This window comes from Mesoplodon bidens (genome assembly GCF_964165515.1).
Source record: "Mesoplodon bidens genome assembly, chromosome: 7".
In the NCBI taxonomy this organism is placed as follows: Eukaryota; Metazoa; Chordata; class Mammalia; order Artiodactyla; family Ziphiidae; genus Mesoplodon; species Mesoplodon bidens.
Window position 1 is genome coordinate 43,168,421 of NC_138164.1, and position 24,301 is coordinate 43,192,721.

The following is a 24,301-nucleotide window of genomic DNA, read 5'->3' on the forward strand; positions in this document are numbered from 1 at the left end:
CTGAATTGTTCTTCCTTTTGTGGAATGGCAGTACTTCAGACCTACTTCATCTTGTCCAGTATCTCATGGTGGACCCTCAGGCTGCCTTGAGAGGAAGAGTTTGTTCCTATTTCAGGTCACTCCTTCATGGACAGGGAACAGATGTGGAGTGGGGTTGTTTCGGGTGGAATGTCTATGAAGCCTGCTTCCTCTTTTAAAGGGGGAAGGAGTGTAGCCCAGGATCAGGAAGATGATCTTCTGTGTTACTATTAAACGTCCTATGACATCTGTTCTGGTGAGTTAGGTGCACCGTGGTGTGTACCTTGTTCTCCTGAACAGGGATGTGTTTCAGACAACTTGATCGCCATGGCATCTGGCTTATGCCTGCATCTCAGATTGTCTCTCCGTTATTGGGAGCTGGAAGGGGAAGGACCACAGGCAGTCTATACTCCCACGACCAATGTAACATGACAATTCCCTGGCCCTTGTTTAATCCTCTGCAGCCATCACTGGCTGTGAAATGACCGAATCTAAGGGACACGTGCCTACTTCTCAGACCACCCCAAGCCCCTAGGAACAGAACTCCTGACTGATGACAGTAACTCTGGGCACTGGGGAAGGGGTGGCAGGACCTGGCCCATGTTACGTATCTGCTGTGGGTTGTTCGGAGATGCAGGTGCTTTCTGGGCCAGTGTCATGGGTTTGTATCAGGATTCCATTAGAGATATTTTCCAGCATTTTGTTTTGTTTTGTGAGGCTAGGAAAGAAAGAGGGGATTTATACTGAGCATCAGGAAAAGGAGGACTGAGGAGGAGGTGGGGCCCTAATATTTTACACAGTGCCTGTCCACAAAGGGCCTTTGGGGGCCTAGAACTTACCTTGCAGAAGGCCCCACCTGCTAGTACGCCGGCTGAGGGGCATTTCTCACAGAGCGGATGTCCACACAGCTCCAGGTCTTGGGAGACAGCCTGTGAGGCTTAGGTGCCAGGGTGTGCCTTAGGGAGGCTCTCCAAGTGAGTGCTTGCTGAGGCAATTTCTTCTCGGCAGGCAGGGGTCAGGGAGCTTGGTGGATGGGCGTGGGGTCACCAGTGGAATAATTCTCAACTGGAAGTCAGGGCATGAAAATCACTTGAAGACATTTGCACGCTGCAGTTTCCCTTGTCCAAGAGTCTCTCATCTGTGGAGATCTACACTCTGATGCCGCAGAAAGCCTCAGTCCCACTTGCCCATTCTCCTCCTCCATTCACTCCTTTCCTTTGCCTCAACAGCATCTGCAGTGCTGGGAACGGATGTCACCATGAACCCCGGTGCCTCCTTGTCTACTTTCACGGCAGTGTCCTTTCCTCCACCCATTCCTGGCGCCCAGCACTGGCCACCCTGGGAGCAGCACCTGCCACCTCTCATCACCCCCGCATTCCCTCCTGGCAGCAGCCTGCGGCTGCCAGCTTTCCCCAGGATGCCTTTGGTGGCTAATGGTGGCTGTGGCCCCAGTGCCCCTGGGGCTTGCAACTTCACTGTACAAGTCAGGTCACAAGGGAGGCCAGTGCAGGCCCCCCAGACTCAGACCTTTATCGTTCCTCAGGGCCCCCTCAACTGGAGCGCTCCAGGGGCCCTCAGCGGGAGTGCTGCATGTCCTGCACCCATATTCTTAGCAACCCCTGCAATGGAGACCATTGTGACTGCTCCAGCTGTTGGAGTTACTCAGGCTGGCAAGCGAGGCTGGACCCCAGGCTTTCCTCCTCAAGCTCCACCACCAGCTGCCCAGATGGCCCCTAACATTCGCCCAGTGAACTCTGGGCCATGGCCACATGGCACTTCCAGGGAGGGCAGCCTGGACACCAACCAGCCCTATGCCTCGCAGGAGGACTGCTCTAACCACCAGAGCGTGTACAGTAACTTCCGACGGTGGCAGCGCCTCAAGCCACTGGCCCGGAGACACCTTCCCCAGAGTCCTGATGCAGAAGCTCTTTCCTGCTTTCTCATGTGAGTGAACGCTCAGGGGGTCATGAGCTTATCGGAGCTCTTAGATAAAGAGGAACTGGGGGTGGACTCGCAGGTTAGGTTTCTAGGGATACTGGAAGCGAGGTGTGAGGGCGATGTCCACGCCAGGAGAAGGCACACTGTCAGTCATACGGGCGAGCCTGCCAGTCCATGACATCATGACTGAAATGTGCCTTATCTCAACTGACCCCACCCCTCTGTGAGTCTAGCCAGCTTGCTCTTCCATGATTCTCCTGCTAATACGGCCTGAAGACTTGCAGTCAGAGAGGGTCGTGGTGTAAGTTGAGGAGCCAAGGAGTGGATGCCACACTCTCCTGTGCTGACGTCTCCTTTCATACAGCACTTGAGTGTACGTGGCCGGGGGAGGTCACTTCGGAGAAGGGGGAGGAGCGCGGGGCCCAGGAGAGCGCTTCATGCACGCCTCGACTTTGTTGATGTGGAGAATTCCACTAGGAACAGGGTGATGGGAGAGCTCTCCTAAGGGCATGGGCTCTCTCCCACTAGAGTTGTGAGCCTGGCAGGCATTTCCATCCTAAACCTGCGGTCCCTCGTAAAAAGGGGACAATCACACTTCACCTTCAGAGGACCGTGCAGAAGACTCCTTGGGCTAATCTATGAAGTGTGAGCAGATTGCCTGGCACATGCCACGCCTCATTGATGATGGTGATTTTTATTATGAAAAGGCAGCCTTGAAGAGGAAAAGAGCTCCCCAAGGCACAGTGTCCCAGCTCTAGCCTGGGAGTGGATGGTCATCCTCGAGTGTGAGGCGGTGACAGCCGTAGCCGGGAAGGCTTGTCTCTGCTCTCCCAGACACCTGCCTCTCACTCTCCTGTTGCTCAGTCATGCTGTGTTGAGTGATGTGTGGTCCACATTGGTGGGTGGGGTCAGGCAGGTGGGGGCTGGGCTGGGCACAGAGACTAACCCCGAGTGCTTACAGCCCAGCGCTTCGATCCCTGGCCCGCCTGAAGCCCACCATGACACTGGAGGAGGGACTGTGCAGGGCCGTGCAGGAATGGCAGCACATTAGCAACTCTGACCGGATGATCTACTACGAGATGGCGCAAAAGTGAGTCAGCGTCCTGGGCCCAGGGGCTGCGTGGAGGGTGAGGCGAGTGGGTGAGGGCAGGGTCTGGCCGTGGGGGTGCTCATCAGAGAGGACAAAGGAGAAGGGCTGTCGCTTGGAACAGGGGGCCCGCAGCCCAGAGGCCCTACAGTCCTCCAGAAACCCCTCCCTCACCTTGAGAGTTTGGGTCTTCTGTCCTTCCTCCACCACGAGCTCTGCCCTCCCCTGAGTTTGACCTACCCTTGCCCTCACATGAAGGTCTCAGGACGGGGCAGGGTGAAGCTGTGAGTCCAGTAGGGGTCCAACTCCGGCCATATGGGCTGGGCTGGGGAAAGAGCTCCACCCGCCAGCCTGCTGCTTCCTTAGTGGTGGCTGGCTGGCGGCCACTGACATAGATTTGGGACCCCCTCTCCTCACGAAAAGTGGCCTGAGTGGGTACCCTGGCATCCCTCAAGAGGCTGGGGAAGCCAGCTGTCATCAGCCCAAGGGTCTCTGGCCCTTCCAGTGTTTGCTCCACGGTAATCCCCTTGGCTTAAGAAACAAAACCAAACAAACAAGCACCTCTCAGAGGAAAGGAAGGCCTGTCCTCTAAGCTCAGCATCCACATCGTCCAGCCTCTCCTGAGCCCTGTCTCCAGGTCTACGTTCCAGAACTCTCAGTCCCAACCCAGGGTCCTGGATTTGGGCAAGGACCCCTGTGGGGAACACATGCCTGTTCCAGCCTCTGGCTGTCAGCCCTTCATGTGGCTCTGGATGGGGGGCATGGGGAGGGTGCCCCCTGGGTCAGCCACGTGTCCCGTTGACCTGGTTCAATGCAGCGACCTGGCTCTATGCTGTTGAATGCTCTCCAGTGCTGGTGAGGCAGGAAGGGTCCCAGATCTTGTATCAGTTCCAGGAGCAGCTCTCTGCTGTGGACAGCACCTCACAGGGCCTTGACAGCCCCAAGGCACATCCTCTCCCAATCCCTCATTCTTGGCTGCCTTTGTTGGGCTCCAGAACCCAGGCCATTTTCTCAGGATGGCCTGTGCCTCCGTCACACCCCAGGTTCATGCAATTTGAGGCAGAGGAGGAGATGCAGATCCAGCAGTTGCGGTGGATGCAGTGCGCGCAGGGCCTGCCTCCTCCAGCCCCACCGAAGCTGGATCCTCGGGGGCCCCCAGCCCTGAAAGTGGGCCTTCAGCCGGCCACCCAGGTTCCCACTGGAGTTGAACGCACAGGTAACAGGGGCCCAGGGTTGGCCACTCTTCCCATGTGGATCATTTTCCTTCAAGACAGGGGCATTGGTCTTTCAAGCAAAACAGCCACCGAGGCGGGGGGTGGGGGGTGGGGTCTCAGATGCCCTTTGTTACTACGGGGTATTGACTTGGTCAATCTTGTAACTTCTCTCACGCCTCCCTGTCAAAGGACTGCACACAAAGTCTGCCTAAGAAGTGGGCTTGATGGGGACACCCCTGGAAAATTGGAGGTTCCCCACTTCCTTATATGTGACTCTCTTAGATGCCCCCTTACCTCCCCCCTCCAACTGTGCATGAAGCTCCATGTGGTCCTGACCCCCCCACACCCACATCAATGTCCCCCAACAGTGCCCTCACCAGCGTGCGCTCGGTGGTCAGGAGGTGGACCGGGAGCCCCTCACCTTCCTTCCCTTCCTCCTGCTCTGCCGCAGCCTGTGCTCCCAGGATGTCCGGCCCCAGGGCCCAGCCCTCCCGCCCGAAGCCACACGGGTCCCAGCGACCCCCGGAGCCCAAGGCACCCGAGGACATTCCACCTGAGGCTGTGAGGGAGTATATGGACATCATGGAGGCGCTGGTGGGGCCCGTCCACTCAGCCACAGGCGACTCAGATGCAGAATGGGGAGAGGACGGAAATGACCTGCAGCAGGAAGAGGACGGCACCTACTCGGACCCGGATCTCTTAAGCTATATCGACAAGCTGTGTTCCCAGGAGGACTTTGTCACCAAAGTAGGCTAGGCCTGGAGACTGGGGTCTGCAAGATGCCAGGGCATGGAACTCTCAGCACCCAAGATCTGGGTTCTGCTCAGGCCGTTGGGACTTAAGCTCAGCTCCTTGTTCCTGAGCCTGGTGTTAGGGGAGGTTTACGCAGATGTTTGTGTGTATATGTTTGTGTCTATCTGTGTGTATGCCTTTGTGTCTGTGTTTGTGCCTCTGTATATGTGCTCTTTTGTGTGTGACTGTGTATGTGCATGTTTGCGTGTGTGTATGTGTGTGTGTGTGTGCGCGCTGACCATCCCCGCCTTGTGGAGGAGAGTGGGGTGGGTCTCTGCTTTTCACTTTCCCTCCTGGCCTTCTTGTCTCACAGGCCACTCCTGGCCGAGGATGCTCACAGCCTCTTCTTTCTGTTCTAGGTGGAGGCAGTCATTCACCCTGGATTCCTGGCAGATTTGCTTTCCCCAGACCCACAGCTGGATCTCTTGGCCCTAGAGAAGGAGCTGGAGCAGGAGGAAGGGCTCACCCCCGAAGAAGTGAGACAGGGGAGGGAGAGGGACACTCAGGGAGCCAGGGGACCCCACGGGAGGGGGACCCCAGGTGATCCAGGGGACAGGGGAATCCAGATGACCCAGGGGAGCCAGAGGAGGGAGGGATCCCCGGTAGAACAGGGGACACAAGGGACACTCAGGAAGACCAGAGCACAGAGGGACCCCAGTGAACAGGGGAGAGGTAGGGCCCCAGAACAGGAGGGCCACATAGCGCTGTCCATCCCTCCCCTGCCTGGGACACCTGGCATGGGGAAGGGCCCGTTCTGGGGTGGGTGCAGTGCAGGGTGAAAGGAAGGAGAGGATAGGGAGCCGGGAGGGGAGGGAAGGTCACAAAGCTGGGAATCAGTTGCAGGAGAATGGCCGGACTGCCACAGTGTCTGTATTTGGATTCGAGTCCTGGGGTCGCCCATCCCCTCCTCCCCCACAGGGCCATTGTCCCACTGCCCAGTGCTCCTCCTCTCACACGTGTGTGTGGAGCCGTCACTGTCCTCCTCCCTCCTACCAGCTGGTGCAGAAACGACTCCTGGCCTTGAAAGAGGACGACGGTGTGCGGGCAGCCCTGAGTCACAGTGCACCCGGAATGGCCTCAAGTCCTTCTGAGTCCGACGCCGGCCAAGGTGCCCAGAGGCACGACCAAGACCCCCATCTAGGGGTCAGTGATGAAGCCTGCCCACCAGAGATTGATTCTCAGGCTCTTCATAGGCTCATGCAAACAGACACTGCCCTGTGCAGGCCCGAAGTCTTTGTTCCCTCTGGAGGACGTCAGGAGTTCTCTATATTCCGGCCCGTACGGCTCTCCCCTCCCCAGGGTCAAAGGCGCACCGGCCCTCTACTGAGATCCAGGGATGCGTCTGTTCTCAGAAAGGCCTCTCCTCTTCGGGAGGCCCGAGTGCCCAGGGACGGGTCCAGTGAGAACGAGGAGGTGCTCCAAAGCGTCTTCATCATAGACTCTCAGCATATACTGGTGCCTTTCGGGATGTCCCTCAGTCCTGCGCATGTCTCAGCCCTGGCTTCCTCTGGAGGTTGGGGGGCCCAGAGTGCTCCCCAGTCCCCCTCCTCTCAGAGAAGAGGCCTCAGCCCAGCTCCACCAGCCGCTCCCAAGTCGAGGAAGCGGGCTCTGTGTGGACGCCCAGCCGCTGCTGAGAAGCTGCCCATCCCCGGGGCTGGCCTCGGCGTCTCTGGGAGGCCAGCCTTGGCTCTGGGGCTGGCTCGCCCCTCACAGCTGAGAAAGAGAAAGCGTGACCCGTTTGACACAAAGAAGCGTGGGAAGAGGAGGAAGAAGCACTGCAGCCAGTAGGGTTCAGCTGGGCCGGCCCTCCAGGGCGAGGCCCCAGGGCAGCCCCCTGGGGAGCCTAGGGGCTCCTTCTCCTCCTCCCAGTGCTGATCCTGGATGATGTGGGGGGAAGGGAGCGGGGCAGGACCACCAGGGTGGGGAGGGGGAGCGGGATTGTGGGGGGGTTAGGGAGGTGGGGGAGGTGGGTGTGGCCAGGTGTGGGTGGGAGCAGGACCTTTGGAGTGATGTATGTAAATTGTGAACCAAGATCGTTTTCGTGGGAAATGCTCTCAGGCCACTGTCATCTTGTTGGTGTTGAGCTGCTCCACAGAGAGCGATCCTGAGAGGAAGGAAGGATGAGGGAGGTCACAGGAGCTCTGGGTCTACAGGTGGCCACACCTTTCCTCCACATAGACAAGGACTCCTCAGGCTGCCCCTGGGAACGCACAGCTCTCACTTTCCCCAGGGACCCCCTCATCAGCCCCTTCTCTAACGCCTGCTTGGCTAGGGCCCTTCTGGGGCATCTGTACCGTCTTCTGCATCCCTGAACCTTCTGGGGAGGCAGAGCTGCTCTTGTGCCTTTCAGCCCTCTGGACACTCACCAGTTTCTAGGATGGAGCCTGGAGACGGCCCTTGTCATTATGGAGCTTCTCTCTGCTTTCCTCATGTGGCCAGACGACGGCGCTGGGATGACCCTCCGCTCATCCAGGGTTTCCTGTGTGGGTGGCCTGACCAGAGACGAAAAGTCTTGGCCATGGGGACAGGACTGTCTGCCTCATCGTAGCGGGAGCATCCTCTAGTTCCACTGGGATTATTGCAATGTGGAGAGTGGTGGAGGCAGCTACCTCTTCATCCCAATGAGGATTCAACAAGGGGAATGGGTGTGGGGAGATTCATGGGGCCCCCGTTAAAGGTGTGTATAAGAGGGCTTCCCTGGTGGCGCAGTGGTTGAGAGTCCGCCTGCCGATGCAGGGGACACGGGTTCGTGCCCCGGTCTGGGAAGATCCCACATGCCGCAGAGCGGCTGGGCCCGTGGGCCATGGCTGCTGAGCCTGCGCATCCGGAGCCTGTGCTCTGCAAGGGGAGAGGCCACAACAGTGAGAGGCCCGCCTACCGCAAAAAAAAAAAAAAAAAAAAAAAAAAAAGGTGTGTATAAGGGAAAGGACAGTCGGGCCCCTTTGTGGAACTTGTGGGATCTCTGTGCAGCAGCATCTCGTTCAACTGAGGGAGGAGGACACATGTGGCTGTGGGGACTGGCGTCCGGGGCCTCCGGGTCTGCAAAGACACCCCAGAGCTACTGTCCCTTCCCTTTGCACCCATGGCTGGACGTGTGTGTGTACTGGTATCAACACTGGTTTGTATCCCCATAGGAAACAGGTCCTCCTAACAAACTATGACCACGTTTCACAAGAACAGCTTGCTCACAGGGGCGGCAGGGGGTGGGAGAGGTGTCTGTGGCCCCAGATCTGAGTGGGAGCTGGGATCCATGCTGAGGAGTGTGGAGGCCTCCGTCACCGTCCTGTGGGTGTCGGCAGAGGCTTCGAATCATCAGAGCAGGGGAAATGACCCCCTCATTAGAGTGAGATGAGAAAACAATGAGGGGCAGGGAGTAGACCCCCGCTGTCTCCCAGAAGTGCCTCCCCTCCCAGTCCGCTTAGCCTCTGTCACAGCCTGTGCTGGCCCACCTCTGAAGCCCCTTCCTCCTAAAGCACTGAGATGCTCTGATCTTTTATGGACCTGCCCTGGGCCTCACCCCCCCTTTCCTGCTGGCCAAAGGCTCTTCTCCTGCTTCTGACTTCTGATTCCTTCCCCAGGACCCAGGCAGGTGTTAGGACAATAGAGATTCCCTGAACATGACCCCTACACCACCAGCATGCAAAACTGGGGCCGCAGGCTTCCACAGGTGGCATGACTCTCTGCTGGACCCTGCAAAGAGCTTGGAGAAGAAAGGGGCTCATGTCTCTCCACCTCCACAGAATCTGTAGGTCAGCCTCACAGGTCCCCCTCTGTCCAGGTGGGCAGCACATATGTGCTCCCAGCCCTCCTTGACCCTTTGTGAAAGAAAGTTTTTGCAGCTTAGTAGTCTGATATTAGTCAAGGTGTCTCAGGGCTTGTTCCTTTTGAAGCCCTACAGGAGAATCTGTTTCCTTTCCCTTTCTGTCTTCTAGAGGCTGCCTGCATTCCTTGGAATTAGTCCCTTCTTCCATCTTCAAAGTGCATCACTTTAATCTCTGCTTCCCTCATCACATGGTCTCTCCAACTCTGACTCTTCCTGTGTCCCTCCTATACAGCTCTTTGTGTTTATATATAGCCCACCCAGAAAATTTAGGATAATCTCTTCATCTCAAGATTTTTTACTTAGTCACAGCTGCAAAGTCCATTTTTCCATACAAGGTAACGTGCACATATTGTCATAGGAGGGGTTAAACACGGACGTGTTGGGGGAACCAGAATTTACCCTACTAGAAGGAATCCACAAGAATACCTACCATCAGCATCCACGTGAATAACAGGCTATGACCCAGTGGCGTTTATTCCAGGGACGCAAGCCTTGTTCAATGGTGACCACTCCCCAGTGTAATCTACCAGATTGAGTCTAAAGAGGAAACACGTGCTGTTACACCAGTGAACACAGACCAGGCACTGAACGAGAGTCAACGCCCCTTCATAGGAAAAGTGCTCAGGACACGAGGAATAGAAGGGCACTACCGCAACCTAATAAAGAGCCTCTACAGAAAACCTACTTCTAACATCACATGAAATGGTGAAAGAATGAATGCTTTTCCCTGAGTTCAAAACAAGGTTAGAAGGTCCACTCTTATCTTAGTTTTCAACTTAGTACTTTAGATGCTAGTTAGTGTAGTACAGCAAGAAAAGGAAAAAAGAGGCATACATATTAGAAAAGAAGAAATATAACTGTCATTCTTTACAGATGACATAACTGTCTACATAGAAAATTCCAAGGAAGGTATAAGTAGACTCATAATAAATTATAATAGCTTGCTTTAGCAGGATCTCAGAATATAAAATCAATACATACACATTAATACACAACATTGATCAGATTTCCATATACTAGTAACAAACTGAACGACTGAAAACCAAAATTTAAAACATATTAAATAGGTTCCAGTTCAAGATGGCAACATAGGAAGATCCCGAACCCACCTCCTCCCACAAACACACCAAAGCTACAGCTACATATGGAAAAATTTCCTCTGAAGAAAACTAAAAGATGGTGGAGCAACCCCTTCACATCAGGAAAACCAGAGGGAAACCACATCAAAACAGGTAGTAAAGGCTGAGACACAATTTTGCCATAAACCCCATCCTTGGTGTGGAGACACACAATTAGGAAGGAACTCAAAACCTGGAGCTTCTTCCTGAGAGGTGAAGAGTATGGACCCCACATTGGGCACTCCAAATTTTAAGGCTGGCACCTGAGAGATAGACCCTCAAAACATCTGACTTTGAAGACCAACAAGGCACATCCCATGAGACCCACAGGGCTGTGGTGAACTGAGGAACAGCTCTTAAAGGGCCTGTGCACAGACTCACCTGTCCCAGGGCCAAGTGTAGAAGCAGCCCTTTGAAAAGCACTCTGACTTTCTGTGAAAGAGACTCACTTCCCAATTTTAAAGCATTAATCTGAGGAACAGGGGCCTGCTGGAATACTCCCCAGGGACAGAGGCTGGCGGGTGCCATCTTCCTGCTCTCTCTCTGCCTTCATAAAACTGAAAGGTGCCATCTTTTTTCCCATTTTTCCTTTCCTGCAGGTGACAGCTTTGTGCTCCAGCCAGCTGGCTCCTTCTTCCCTGCTCTTCTTCTGTCTTGCTATATATATATTTTTTCTTTTCTTCTTTTCTTTTTTTCTTTTCCCTCTTTCCCTTTATTCAAATGGTGTCATCTTTGCACTCTTCCCACCGCCTCACTCAGCCAGTAAGCATCATCTTCACACTTTCCTTCTGATGTGCTCCAGAGAGCCAGAATCTCCAAGACAGGAGATCCCATTTTTGTGGCCTCCACTCAGGGGATGCTCCTTGATCACCTGGCTCTGGAGGCCAGGAGGGATTTCTTTTCTGGGTCCCATGGGACTGTAACAATTGGAGAGACAGTTCTTGGCAGGATACCACCCCCAGGATGTACCACTACACATCAGACTGAGACACAGCCCCAGCCTTTACAAGAAAAAGGCCTATGTGCTAGTAGGGACAAGACTTAAGAGCAGGCTTCAGGTTCAGCACACATCTAGAGGCTACGGATGTGCTCTCGGGGAAGGTAGGCTGGGGGTGCCATCTCTCCACCCTCACTCTGCCTTACTACAGTTCACTGGTATCTCCCAGAATGGAGCTTGTACACTTATCTGAAGCACTGTTTTCTTGTGACTGCTCCCCAGGGAACACCTTCAGATTGCTTGCTTCTGGGGCGCAGCAGGGCTTCCACTTGCAATCTCACAAGACTAAATACATTTGCATTCTTTAAAAGCTGTTACCAAGTTTTCTGGCTTCCTATCAACCTGAATCTAGGTGCTGCCTGAGATCCTCCACTTTGGGTTGCTCATTTGTCTTGGCACACCCTCAACTGCTGGGATGGTGTGCCAGGTCTATTAAAAATAAACTGCTTAGACAATCACAAAGGTTTGAGAGGCAACCAAGAGTAGACGGGGTTAAATGACAAGGTTCATCTGTCACACAGCTCTTCAAGACTGGGAGATGTGGCTATTTCACTTAATGCATAGAAACCAACACAGAGAGTCAAGCAAAATGAAGAAAGGGAGGACTATACTCCAAAAAAAGAACAAAATAAAACCTCAGGAAAAAAATCTTAATGAAATGAACATAAGTAATTTACTTGATAAAGAGTTCAAAGTTATGGTCATAAAAATGCTCACTGAACTCAGAAGGAAAATGGATGAAAACAGTGAGAACTTCAATGAAGAAACAGAAGATATAAGAAAGTTCCAAATAGAAGTCACGGAACTGGAGAATGCAATAACTGAACTTAGAAATACAGTAGATGAAGCACAAGAAAGAATAGGTGAACTCAAAGACAGGTCAGAGGAACTCATCCAATCAGAGAATAAGGAAGAAAAAAGAATGAAAATAATGAATAAAGCTTAAGGGATTTATGGCACATCAAATGGAATAAAATTCACCTTATAGAAACTCCAGAAGGAGAAGAGAAAAGGGGGCAGAAAACATTTGTAGAAATAATATCTGAAAACTATTCCTAACCTGGGGAAAGAAACAGACATCCAGATACAGGAAGCCCAGAGAGCTCCAAAGCAGATCAACCTAAAGAGATCCATACCAAGAAATATTAAAATTAAAATGTCAACGTTAAAGATAACAAGGGAATCTTAAAATCACCAAGAGAAATACAACTTGTTATATAACTTGTTATATACAACTTGTTATACAACTTGTTATATAACATCAACCTAAAAAGCTTCTACACAGAAAAATAAACAACAAAATGAAAGGGCAAGCTACAGAATGGGAGAAAATATTTGCAAATCATGTACGTGATAAGGTGTTAATATCCAAAATATATAAGGAACTCATACAATGGCTATATCTGTATCTATATCTATATATAGATATAGATAGATATAGATTTTCAAACAATTCAATTAAAACTTGGGCAGAAGAACTGAATAAAAAATTTTCCAATGAAGACATCCAGATCACCAACAGGTTCATGAAAAGATGCTCTACATCACTAATCACCAGGGAAATGCAAATCAAAACTACAACGAGATATCACCTCAAAGAGACTAAGAGGTAACAAATGTTGACAAGCATGCAGAAAAGGAAACCCTTGTGCACTGTTGGTGGGAATGTAAATTGGTACAGCCGCTATGGTAAACAATATGGAGTCTCCTCAAAAAATTAAAAAGAAAACTACCATACATTAGCAATCCTGCTTTGGGTATATATATATCCAAAGAAAATGAAATCACTATTTCAAAGAGATATCTGCACTCGCACGTTCATTGCAGCATTACTCACAATTGCCGAGAGATGGAAACAACCAAAGTGCCCATACATGGATAAATGGATATAGAAGATGTGGTATGTACATAGATGGAATATTATTCAGCCATGAAAAAGAAGAAAATCCTGCCACTTGCAACAACATTTATGGATCCTTGGGGCATTATGATGAGTGAAATAAGTCAGAGAGAGAAAAATAAATACTGTATGATGTAACTAAATTGTAGACTCTAAAACAGCCAAACCCAGAGAAACAGACAATAGAATGGTTGTTGCTAGGGGTTGGGGTTGGGGGAAATGGGGAGATGTTGACCAAAGGGTAAAATATCCAGTTAGCACATGAATTTCTGGGAATCTAATCTACAGCATGGTGATTGCAGTTAACAGAACTGTATTATATACTTGAAAGTTGCTAAGAGACATCTTAAATGTTCTCACCAAAAAAAATGGTATTTATGCGAGGTAACGGAGGTGTGTTAACTAGCTCTGCTGTGGTAATCATTTCACAACATGTAACATACCAACAGGTTGTACACCTTAAACTTACACAATGCTATATGTCAATTACATCTCAATAAAGTTAGAAAAAATACAGAAAACAGACTGTTGCACAACATTCAAGCAAAAATACTAGTTTTGGACCGCTTTTTCTTGAATTTAGTCATTGTTCCTTCTTGAATCTGTTTTCTATCACATGATAGCAGACTCATACAGGCAGCTTACTTCTGATCAGGCGCAGCCAAAGAGAAGCAACTGATGGTATATGGGAGTTTAGGGATAAGCTATGAGATTTCTCCCTTTCTTCCTCTACTTTGTGAAGATTCTCCAGCAGCAACTGTGTAACTTCCACGGCTCCAACTCCAATGAGACAGAACTGGTATGGTCTGACATTGATGATCATTTAACCTGGCCCTGGACGCCTTTACAACCCTCTCCTTAACTTTGCCTTTCCAGCACAGGGGTACAAGTAAATTCCTGTTCCTACTAATCACTCCATTATCTAGGTGGCCCTTCTTTACTTCTCAGAAGTTTCATCACTGGTGTTCTTAATACCCTGTATTAAATTTATTTGCAAAGACTTGAAACAATTTCTATTTTATTTGTTATGGGCAAATACAGTCTAATAAAATTTCCAAATATTAAAAAAATTAGAAGACACATGAAATCTCAAAATGGGGAAATGTTAGCCACGTTTAGGAAGAAAATGTACTAATATTATTGGAGGAGAGAATTCAGGAATTGGAAGATAACACTAATGAGTTTGGAAGGTATAAGACTGTGGAGAAGTTTGAATGGTGGGCTTCATGCCACAGGAAATAGGGAGTGATTCAAAGTTCTATAAAGATTGTGCTCACTTCAGCAGCACATACACAAAGTTTTATAAGATTAATCTGAAAGTGGTAGGCAGTTTGGAGTATGCGATGGAGTGATGTCAAAGAAAAATTGCACCGGATGGTTAAACAGGCAAGGAGTACTTTACTCAAGATGATTCTGTAATAGGGGAGAGAGACTGAACTCCGTTCTGCTGAAACAAAAGGCATGGAAGTTTTTAGATGCCAGGATGAGCTATAGGCAAAATAGTAGAGGATGCTGGGGAAGAGGTTGGTCAATATAATTAGACCATCTCTGTTTGCTTTGGCTCTTATCAAAGTTAGGCTCCTATACTCCCCACAGAGACTGGGAACTAGGGGCAATACCTTTCTTGAAGGTTATATTTCAAAGAGCTGACTCCCAGGTCCTTGAGAAAGACATTTCTGCGTTGGAAAATTATCAAGTGACTAGGAGAAAATTTACATCTCAAAGGGGCAGAGAAAGAATTTATAATTTCAAGCTTCTTAAAGTAAATGTTTTCAGAAAAGGGAGGTTAGGGGCCTATGGTAAAGAAAAATCCTGTCTGAAGTTTAGCCAAACTGAGGGACACATTAAGGCCATCTTGATCAGTAGTTAAAATTAGCATTATCTTCAGGAAGATTATTTTATAAAGAAAAGCAATGCTTTAGGAACTTTCTCAGAAGAATCAAAAGTAACTGTCTGCTAGTTAGATACAGGTCAGGAATAATGAGAAAGGGCAGTTACAAAGTAAACTCAACTAATGTTCTCTGTGTTGTAGCTTTAATAAAGATGAAATAAGTAGAAAAAAAATAATCCATTGGTACATGGTGAGAGCCAATTGGATGGATTGCCCAATTAGAAATACTTCTTTATTTTCTTGTCATTATCAGTCAAGGATTAACAAACCTACTTTTATTAGATATACTTCTGTCTAGGGATTGAGAAATATCAATTATTTAAACTAATCACTACTTTATTTCTGTGAGATTTTTAAAAATATACTTTGGGGAAAAGTAATGGAAGAGTGATATAGCACTAAAACATTGAAGTGAATGACATAATAAGATCCTATCTTTCTCAATTTAAGGAGAAAAAAAGGGAGGGCAAAAGAAATGGGCAGAAAGTAAGCTTACCTACCAGTCATTGTGTCAAGTGTTTTCATATATTTCTCTAATTTAATACTCACAAAACAATGAGACATAAGGAAGATATTTATCCCATTCCATAGATGAAACTCTATTTACAAAGTAATATATCAACCATTTGTAGAGCTGACCCTTGAATTTAAGGCCTTACGTCTGTGGAAATGCAAGAGCCAAACCCTGCTAATACAAGGTGCTTAGAAGAGGTAGACTTCAGTGAGCAGGAAAATCAGAGCATGCATGAACTGATGACAAGTTTTGCTGATCTAGTAGCTTTGTGAGACTTGTCTAGATTCAAAGGCCCTTGCTCTACTAAACCATCAAATTAGAGGTGGTCTCCTTCTTAAACAACCAATATTTGCAGAGCTATTCAGACTTTGGGTCATGGTATTTTTTCAAGGATTAACTATTATCACTGGCTTTTCAAATTTTAACTTTAGAAAGTCCTTGCTTTTGTTGGAAGCAATGTTACATTTTGATGCAGTTGTTTGCAGGGATGAAACTTGGTCGCCCTCTGGAGGCTATTCTCAGGTCCGACTAGCATACCTTAATTTTGAGAAAGAAGTCAGGTCTTAACAATTTAACAAGTCATTTTAAATGTGTGGAAATTATGTATATACATTATACTTTTTTAGAAGTTACAAAACATTGAGTTCAAAATGCTCAAAATATTTTAAAATGCTGAATTAAACGATTTATGGCATAGCATGTTTTGAATTCCTGTTCTCCCTTTGGAAATGGAGATGGTCATCATTCTCCTTTTATCACGCAATATCTATACTGGGACTAAAACCGTTATTTTTTCCTCCCCTATTATAGGAACACATGGGCAATTAGTTCTATAAAATGAATAATAAAACATATGACACAATACTATACACTCAATTACTACCAAGATCTTCCATTTTAAGTTTTAAAAAAAAATCTCTAAATTTCCAATTAAAAAAATTTTTTTTCTTTCTCTCAGAGATAAAACATCAGAGCTTACAAGAACCCTTAAAAACAGAATGGCTCAAAGGATAAAAATGTTTTGCTCCCTAGTTCATTCTTGTTCAGTTTTCTTGTAGAAGGTGTATTATACCAGTTAGTGTAAATTATACAAGCAAAGTTCTTGCCATATATTGGTGGCAGCTTTTCTACATAAAGTAAGCAGTTAAGGGGCTTCCCTGGTGGCGCAGTGGTTAAGAATCCACCTGCCAATGCAGGGGACACGGGTTCCAGCCCTGGTTCCCGAAGATCCCACATGCCGCGGAGCAACTAAGCCCATGTGCTGCAACTACTGAGCCTGCGCTCTAGAGTCCGTGTGCCACAACTATTGAGCCTGCGCTCTAGAGCCCATGCGCCACAACTACTGAAGCCCGTGCACCTGGAGCCCATGCTCCGCAACGAGAAGCCACCGTGATGAGAAGCCCGCACACTGCAACAAAGAGTAGCCCCCACTCTCCGCAACTAGAGAAAGCTCGCGTGCAGCAACGAAGACCCAACACAGAGCCAAAAATAATAAATAAATAAAATTTTTTAAAAAAAGTAAGCAGTTATGAGCTGCTATAAACCTACTGTTTCTTTACTTGATTTAAATGAATTTAATTCTTTAAATAACTGAGCAAGTAGAGAATTTAGACTCAGCCATTATTAGAGGTACCTTATACAACCAAAGTGGTATAAAAACCCTGTAACATGAAAGTGTTGTGGAGGTCCTTCTGGTCTTCTGAGACCGGGACACCTGTACCTTTATGTCCCATTTATAAATGCTCCTCTATAATGTTTGGGATGCTGAAATATTTGATGAGATAGATACCTCATGCCTATTACATGCCTTCCCTATATCTCTCTCAACTACATCCCTCTAATGAGTTGGTGCAGCTCCAAGGCTCTATCCAGTAACAAGGTAGTGTCAGGCAGTGCTTGTTGTACTCACTGGCTTTTAATCCTCCAACTGCCTTGTAATCTCCTCCTTCACACCTTGAGGCTTAGAAATGGCATATTTCCTGAGGAAGAGGTTTCTAGGGAGTCCTGTATACTTGCTTGAAATGGGGACAGGAGGATGGAGGAACAGAAAGGAAGATACACGGAAGATGAACGGATTTTTTTTAATATAAATTTTTCTGCCATAAAAACTATAGGTACCAAGCAAAGCAATCAGGGAAATATATATTCATGCATTAATTTACCACTTACAACGATGAGTAGATAGAGGACATTAGATAGACTAAGGAAGTATCTAGGAGGTAAAATGGATAAGATTGATAATGGATAGGATATAGTGGCTGATGCGAGAGGTTGAACTCAAGGATTATTGTTAGGTGCCTGGTTTATACAACTGGGTGAATGGTGACACTACACACTAAGACAAATGAAAATGAAGGAGGAGAGATTCAGCAGTTTAGGGAGACCATGAGTATTTAGCTTTATGTATATTTTAAATGAACAGATTTAGATGTTAATTAGGCAACTGGATTTACAGAATTCAGATTAGAGGTCTCAGGTACACAAATGTCCAAACTTGATGGAGTTGGTAACTGAAGCTGTGTGTTTCTGTGAAATCATATTATGAGTTCCAGAGTGAGAGGACATAATGGCCTAAAACTGAATTTTGAAGAATTTCAACATTTAATGTCTGAGGAGAAGGATACGTACCTGCAAAGAAGATAGAGAATGAACTGCCGCAGAGATGAGAAGAAAACCAGAGGAGTTTTTGGGTCAAGGAAAATCAAGTCTCAAAGACAGAAGCAAATCCTACTTACAGGTCAAGTAACTAGGAGATAAAATTTTCACATCGCATCCATGGATTTGGAAATAGTTTATGAAGTACCTTTTTATTGGAGTAATAAAAGATGGATTCTATTGGGAGTGGGTTGAAGCATGAGAAGGAAGGCATAAAATGAAGATATCAAATATAGATAAACCTTTTTAAACAGCTTTATGGAGGTATAACTGATGCACAAAAAATGGCACATGCTTAATGTATACTATTTGATGAGTTTGGACATATGCATAAACCCATGAGACAATTAACACAATCAAGGTAATAGACATATCTGTCCCCTCCAAAAGCTTCCTTGTGTCCCATTTTTTCTGTGTGTGGTAAGAACACTTAACATGAAATTGACCCTCTTAACTAATTTTAAGTGCTTAACACTATTGTTAACTATAGACACTATTTGTACAGCAGATTTCTCAAATTTATTCATCTTGTATAACTGAAAATTCATACCTGTTGAACGACAGCTCCCCATTTCTCCCTTTCCCCAGCCCCTTGCAACCAACATTCTATTCTCTGCTTCCATGAGTCTGATTATTTTAGATACCTCATATAAATGGAATTATGCAGTATTTGTCCTTCTGTGACTGGCTTATTTACGTAGCGTATTGTCCTCCAGGTTCATCCCTGTTGCCACAATGGTAGAACCCCCTTCTTCTTTTAAAGTTGAAAATATTCCATTGTAAATATATACTACATGCTTTGAACCATTCATCTGTTGATGAACATTTTGGGAAAAGCTTCTTGACACTGATCTTGGCAATGATTTATTGGCTATGACACCAAAAGCACAGACCACAGAAGCAAAAATAGACAAGTAGAACTACATCAAAATAAAAAGCTCCTGCACAGCAAAGGAAACAACCAACAGAATGGAAAGGTAACCAATGGAATGGGAGAAAATATGTGCAAATCATATATCTGGTAAGGGGTAAATATCCAAAATTTATAAGGAATTCCCACAACTAAGTAGCAAATAAACCAAATAACTCCATCAAGAAATGGGCAAAGAACTTGAATATACATTTTCCAAAGAACACATATGAACGGCCAAAATGTATATGAAAAGGTACTCAGCATCGCTAATCATCAGGGCAATGCAAATCAAAATCACAAAGAGATATCACCTCACACCTGTTAGGATGCTTAGTTTCAAAAATATAAAGGTAACAAGTACTGGGGAGAATATGGAGAAATTGGATCTCTTGTACACTGTTGGTGGGAATACAAAATGGTATATAGTCACTATGGAAAACAGTATGGAGGCTTCTTGAAAAATTAAAAATAGAACTATCATATGATTTAGCAATCCCACTTCTGAATGGATATATGTATATATATATGTATATATATGTGTGTGTGTGTGTATATATATGTATAAGAGAACTGAAATCAGGATCTCAAAAAGATTGCACTCTCATGTTCATTGAAGCATTATTCACAATTGCCAAGATATAGAAAAACATTTTCAAGAATTATTTTAAAAACTGTGCCTTTGAAGAAGAGATAGTGTGGTAATTAGTAACAGAAGTTAGGTGGAGAAAGGTGAGTTTGGTTTTGCTTTTCTTTTTTGCTTTACTCTTCTTTATTATTTTTCCCAATTTGGAAGATTTTAGAATGTTTAAAAAAGATAGTGGAAAAGATCCAGATTAGAGAAGGTATTGAACAAAACAAGGATCCTTAGAGAGTGCAAGGTGATGCAATCCAAATCAGGAGTAAGGGAATTGGGTTTAGTAGGAATAGAGCTTCTGTTGGGTTAAATTACCAAAGGAGATAAAGATGGCAGCAGATGTAGTAACTCTATTATGTTAATTAACAGGAAAGTTCTCCTAATGTTTTTTCTTTTCTTTTCTGTGAATTAAAAGAGATTATCTCCTGATATTATAGCAAATGGTGGGGACATGCCATTTAAGAATAGTGCAATAGCTGAATCACTTTGTTATACAGCAGAAACTAACACAACATTGTAACGCAATTATACTCCAATAAAGATTTAAAAACAAAAGAATAGTGCAGAAAGAGAGAACAAAGTGTAAAGAGTGGGAAATGATGGGTCCAGATTAATGTAGCAGAATTAAAGGGCAATATTAAAGGACCTTTTAGGTTAGTGATCATGAATTTATAAAGGAAACAATCTAAACTATTATACACTTTACTTGGGAAGACTTTGAAAGCTGGAGATCAAGAAAAGAGAAAGCAATGGTTTGGGTTGATCCAGCATAATTAGAAGACACTGGAACAGGGCTAGGGACAAACACACTAGTAGATAATGGACATTGGAATGTAAGAGAGTAAGGGGAGATACAAAGGCAGTATCAGGAGAAAGCAAGGGGGTAAACAGACTTGCGTCAAAGTACTATCATAGTGGTGGGGTATTTGAACAAGTGAACTGGAATGTGAGAAGTTATTGTAAAGGGATGGCATATTTGTGTGAATAATTTTTAAAGACTATTTCTCTTTTTCCAGCTCTGATTTTTATTTTAGAGGACTGACTCCTGAAAACTCGGTTTCCCAGGATTCACTGACAACTAGCTTCCAATTAATTTTGAGTAAAGGAAGGACTGGTGAGAGTTTGGAGGAAGGGGATAGGGGAGAACCCAGAATGCCCTCTTTCTTTGAGTTGTACATACAACTGAGGCTTCGTCTCCCTCATGCGTCCAATTCCTGCTCAAGGGCTTCTCCCTCCATGTTCCCAGCACCCACCAGCAGTCTCTACATTCATTCCAGTTCTGCTTAGGGGATTCAGTCTTTCCAAACTCTAGGTTGCCTTCCTATTTCATTTGACTCCAGCTTTTATAACTTTTGAAACAAGCTCCTTTTATTAAAATCTACTTTCTAAACTTCCTGAAGCAGATTTCCTGTCCTGCATGAGTAATCCCAGGAAAAAGATGCTCAAGATGGGACTCTGGAATAAGGTTTTGAGCTTGAATGTAATAGTGACTCCATTGCCAATGCAAAGACAAGTGCTTCTTCCGAGTAGTGGAAGCAATAAATAAATTACCAGCAATATTTGCTTTGAACATATTGCCAGTTGAAGACAATACTTTTACATCTCAAGCGGCAGCGGATTTTGTCTATTACAGCAGTAATACCTACAAGCACCATGGGGACCATTAGCTGCTTCTTATAGCACCAGAGAGCTTACAAAATGAAAATGTTTACACTTAATGTTAAAAGGTGTTAGGTGTTTAAGCTCTCAGATCGAGGCATGGGAAGACACAGAGAGCCACACTGAGGGCCTTAAAATTTTCTCATGTCTTAGAGCCACACAGCAGACATGGCTGAGGATCAAGTTTCAAATCTAAAAGTGTGGGTTGCAGAATTAAAATGCAAGTTCAACGTACATCTGTGCTAAGCCTCACAGATTAATATCAGGACATTGATCAGGAAGAGTTGGGTATTAAGATAAGGATATATTGAGTATTTAGGATAAGTGCAGGTAGGCAGACTCAGATTAATATGAAAATTTTTAACCCAAATCTTCCTGTGGTTTCCTTGACAAAGGAAGCCACCCTTCTTCCTCCCCATTTGAGGAAACTAACCTTCCCTTACTTAACATATCTCTAAAGACCTCATCTAAATAGGTTAGTTTTCAAGGAAATTTCTACTTTTCTCAAGACCCACCCACATCAGCACTTATTGCATCCTAATAACTACAGTCAGATTCTACCAGGCCCCAGTAGGCAAGTATAATGTCCACCCTGGTAGGAGTTAGCATATACATCAAAAGAAATGCTATATCCTGCTAACGTGTATCAGCAGAAACCTGTAGAATGTGTGTGTGGCATATGGTTTTTTTTGGGTTTTTTGTTTGTTTTTTTGCGGTACGCGGGCCTCTCACTGTTGTGGCCTCTCCCGTTGTGGAGCACAGGCTCCGGACGCGCAGGCTCAGTGGCCATGGCTCACGGGCCCAGCCGCTCCGCGGCATGTGGGATCCTCCTGGACCGGGGCACGAACCCGTGTCCCCTGCATTGGCAGGTGGACTCTCAACCACTGTGCCACCAGGGAAGCCCTGGCATATATTTTATAAGTGTTAGACTGAGAAAGATCGAATATAAAGTTGCAAGGGGTTGAATTTATTATAAAGACGTTACCTGAGATTCAAAGTATTAGCTCTAGCTGATGGAATTGGCTCTAATCGTTGGCTTGTTTGGCTGACTGAAACATAGATTCAATAGTCAGCAACATTCAAAGAGGGCAAGATGCCATAATTTATCTGACAGAATGTAGACAAAGGAATCCATGTACTTAAAATGAGAATGTTGGAGTGGATTAATTATGTAAAACCCACTCAACTATCCCATAGTTATGCCCCCTCAGAGGTCACCGATAACATTCTTCTTCAAGACATTAAGACATTCTTTGATGAGAGAAATACAAGCATCCTTTTAAACCTCTGTGGCATCTGTCTTCTGTGGGCTAAAGATGACAATGCGGGATAGCACCAATGAAATGGCCCCCGTGCTTTTTAACAGGAACATTGGGTTACAAAGTAGCAGAGGTTAAGTGGTAGCATTTAACATGAGAAACAAGGTGAGTGCAATTATCATAAAGGTCAGCAGGGCAGAGTGGCAGTATTTTGACCCAAAGTGACTTCCAGCAGTAACAGATTAATCACATTTACACTGGGAATTACATTGATGAGCAGGCTTGAACTGTATAAATGAAAATAAAATTCAAGCACAATGAGCAGAAACCTGCATTGATTTTCCAGGAATGAAAATTACAGCCTCACCCAGACCTAAACCAGAGATCAGGTGGCTACAATAGCTTCAGGAACTTTGCTGCAACACTGTCAAAAGTATAGAGTGTGATTATTTTTTTCCTCCAGGTCTACCTCAAAGGGGTTTACAATTTTCCAGGGGGAATGTTTAGAAAGAAAAGTGGAAAACTCAGAATTTTTCAGAGATTATTAAGATAAATTTACACACCTGAGGTTCCAAAACATCACTGTGGTCTTCAGGTCATAATAGGGCTTATGGAAGCCATGTGATAATTGGAATTTTGACACAAGTTCACCTCACTAGAAATCTTGTGCAGTGACCTACACTATATTTCCCCATATCTGAATGTATTTTTGGAGTACACATACTTGGAAAATGACAGAACTCTCAACCAAGGTCAGTGCTATTAAGAACGGCTACTGCCTGACATCCATTAGGATAGCTATTATTAAAAACAATAATAAAGAACAAGTATTCGCATGGATGTGTAGAAATCTGAACCCTTCTACATTGCAGTTCCTCAAAAAATTAAACAGAACTACCATACGATCTAGCTATTCTACTTCAGAGTATATATCCAAAGGAATTAAAAGCAGGGACTTGAACAGATGTTTGTAATTTCACCTTCTTAGCAGCATTATTCACAATAGCCAAAAGATGGAAACAACCTAAATGTCCATCAACAGAGGGATGGATAAACAAAATGTAGTATATACATACAATGGAATATTAATGACCCTAAAAAGGTAAAAAATTCTGACACACACTACGATACGGATGAACTTTGAAGACATTATGCTAAATGAAATAAGCCAGAACCGAAAACACAAATACTGTGATTCCAGTCATATGAGGTACTACAGTAGTCAAATTTATATAGACAGATAATAGAATGGTGATTGCCAGGGTCTGGGTGCAGTGATGAATGGAGAGGTGTTGTTTCATGGGTACAGAGTTTCAGTTTGGGAAGATGAAAAAAGTCCTGGAGATGAATGGTAATGATGGTTGCACAACAACGTGAATGTACTTAATGCCACTAAATGGTACACCTAAACATGGTTAAGATGGTCACTTTTATGTCATGCATATTTTGCCACAACTGGAAAAAAATACATAGGAAGGGCCAAGTGGAAACTCCTGGAACTGTCCCTACATGAAAACGATACCAAAAAATAGCAATAGCACATATCTGGGGAATTTGCAGAGACTAAAATAACCATGCAGATGGGAATCTCCATCACCTGCCCCATTTAAATAATCTGTTTGGCCTGTAAAAAAGGCAAATAAGTCATGGACAATGATTGTTGATTATCATAAGATAATGAGGTACTAATTCTAATCAAAGCTGCTGGATATTATGGGCCTTTTTTTTCTGGAACAAATCAAAACATCTCTAACTCCTGATACACAGCTATTGATCTGGCGAATAGTTGTCTCCACATCAAACAGCAAAGGTAACGGAGCAGTTCACTTCTATCTGACAGAGACAGAAGTACACTCAAACTTTGTCTTACTTGAGTGCTATGCCAAGTC

At 45.6% G+C, this 24,301-nt stretch overlaps 2 protein-coding genes across 2 annotated transcripts in view; one reads left to right on the plus strand and one right to left on the minus strand.

Annotated features, from left to right (window-relative positions):
* The first annotated feature begins 1,184 nt into the window (after positions 1-1,184).
* On the plus strand, positions 1,185-6,876 carry LOC308620771 (NUT family member 2G-like). The gene is made up of 4 exons (XM_081240678.1): positions 1,185-1,962; positions 2,918-3,029; positions 5,493-5,525; positions 6,046-6,876. The coding sequence occupies exons 1-4, from the start codon at positions 1,277-1,279 to the stop codon at positions 6,835-6,837; spliced, it is 1,623 nt and encodes a 540-aa protein (XP_081096804.1). The 5' UTR covers positions 1,185-1,276; the 3' UTR covers positions 6,838-6,876.
* Positions 6,877-7,176: 300 nt separating this feature from the next.
* LOC308620772 (uncharacterized protein) overlaps positions 7,177-24,301 on the minus strand; it is a gene marked incomplete at its 5' end in the record, with an annotated part of 72,520 nt that continues 55,395 nt past the window's right edge. The window contains one exon of the mRNA XM_081240679.1: positions 7,177-7,541. Coding sequence (XP_081096805.1) covers positions 7,515-7,541 — 27 coding nt within the window. The 3' untranslated portion in view covers positions 7,177-7,514. The remainder of the gene's footprint in view (positions 7,542-24,301) is intronic.

Coding starts and splice junctions, on each gene's coding strand:
- LOC308620771 (XM_081240678.1), top strand. CDS start 1,277: ATGAACCCCGGTGCCTCCTTGTCTACTTTCACGGCAGTGTCCTTTCCT. Junction 1,963..2,917: donor GCTCTTTCCTGCTTTCTCAT/GTGAGTGAACGC, acceptor GAGTGCTTACAG/CCCAGCGCTTCGATCCCTGG. Junction 5,526..6,045: donor AAGGGCTCACCCCCGAAGAA/GTGAGACAGGGG, acceptor CCCTCCTACCAG/CTGGTGCAGAAACGACTCCT.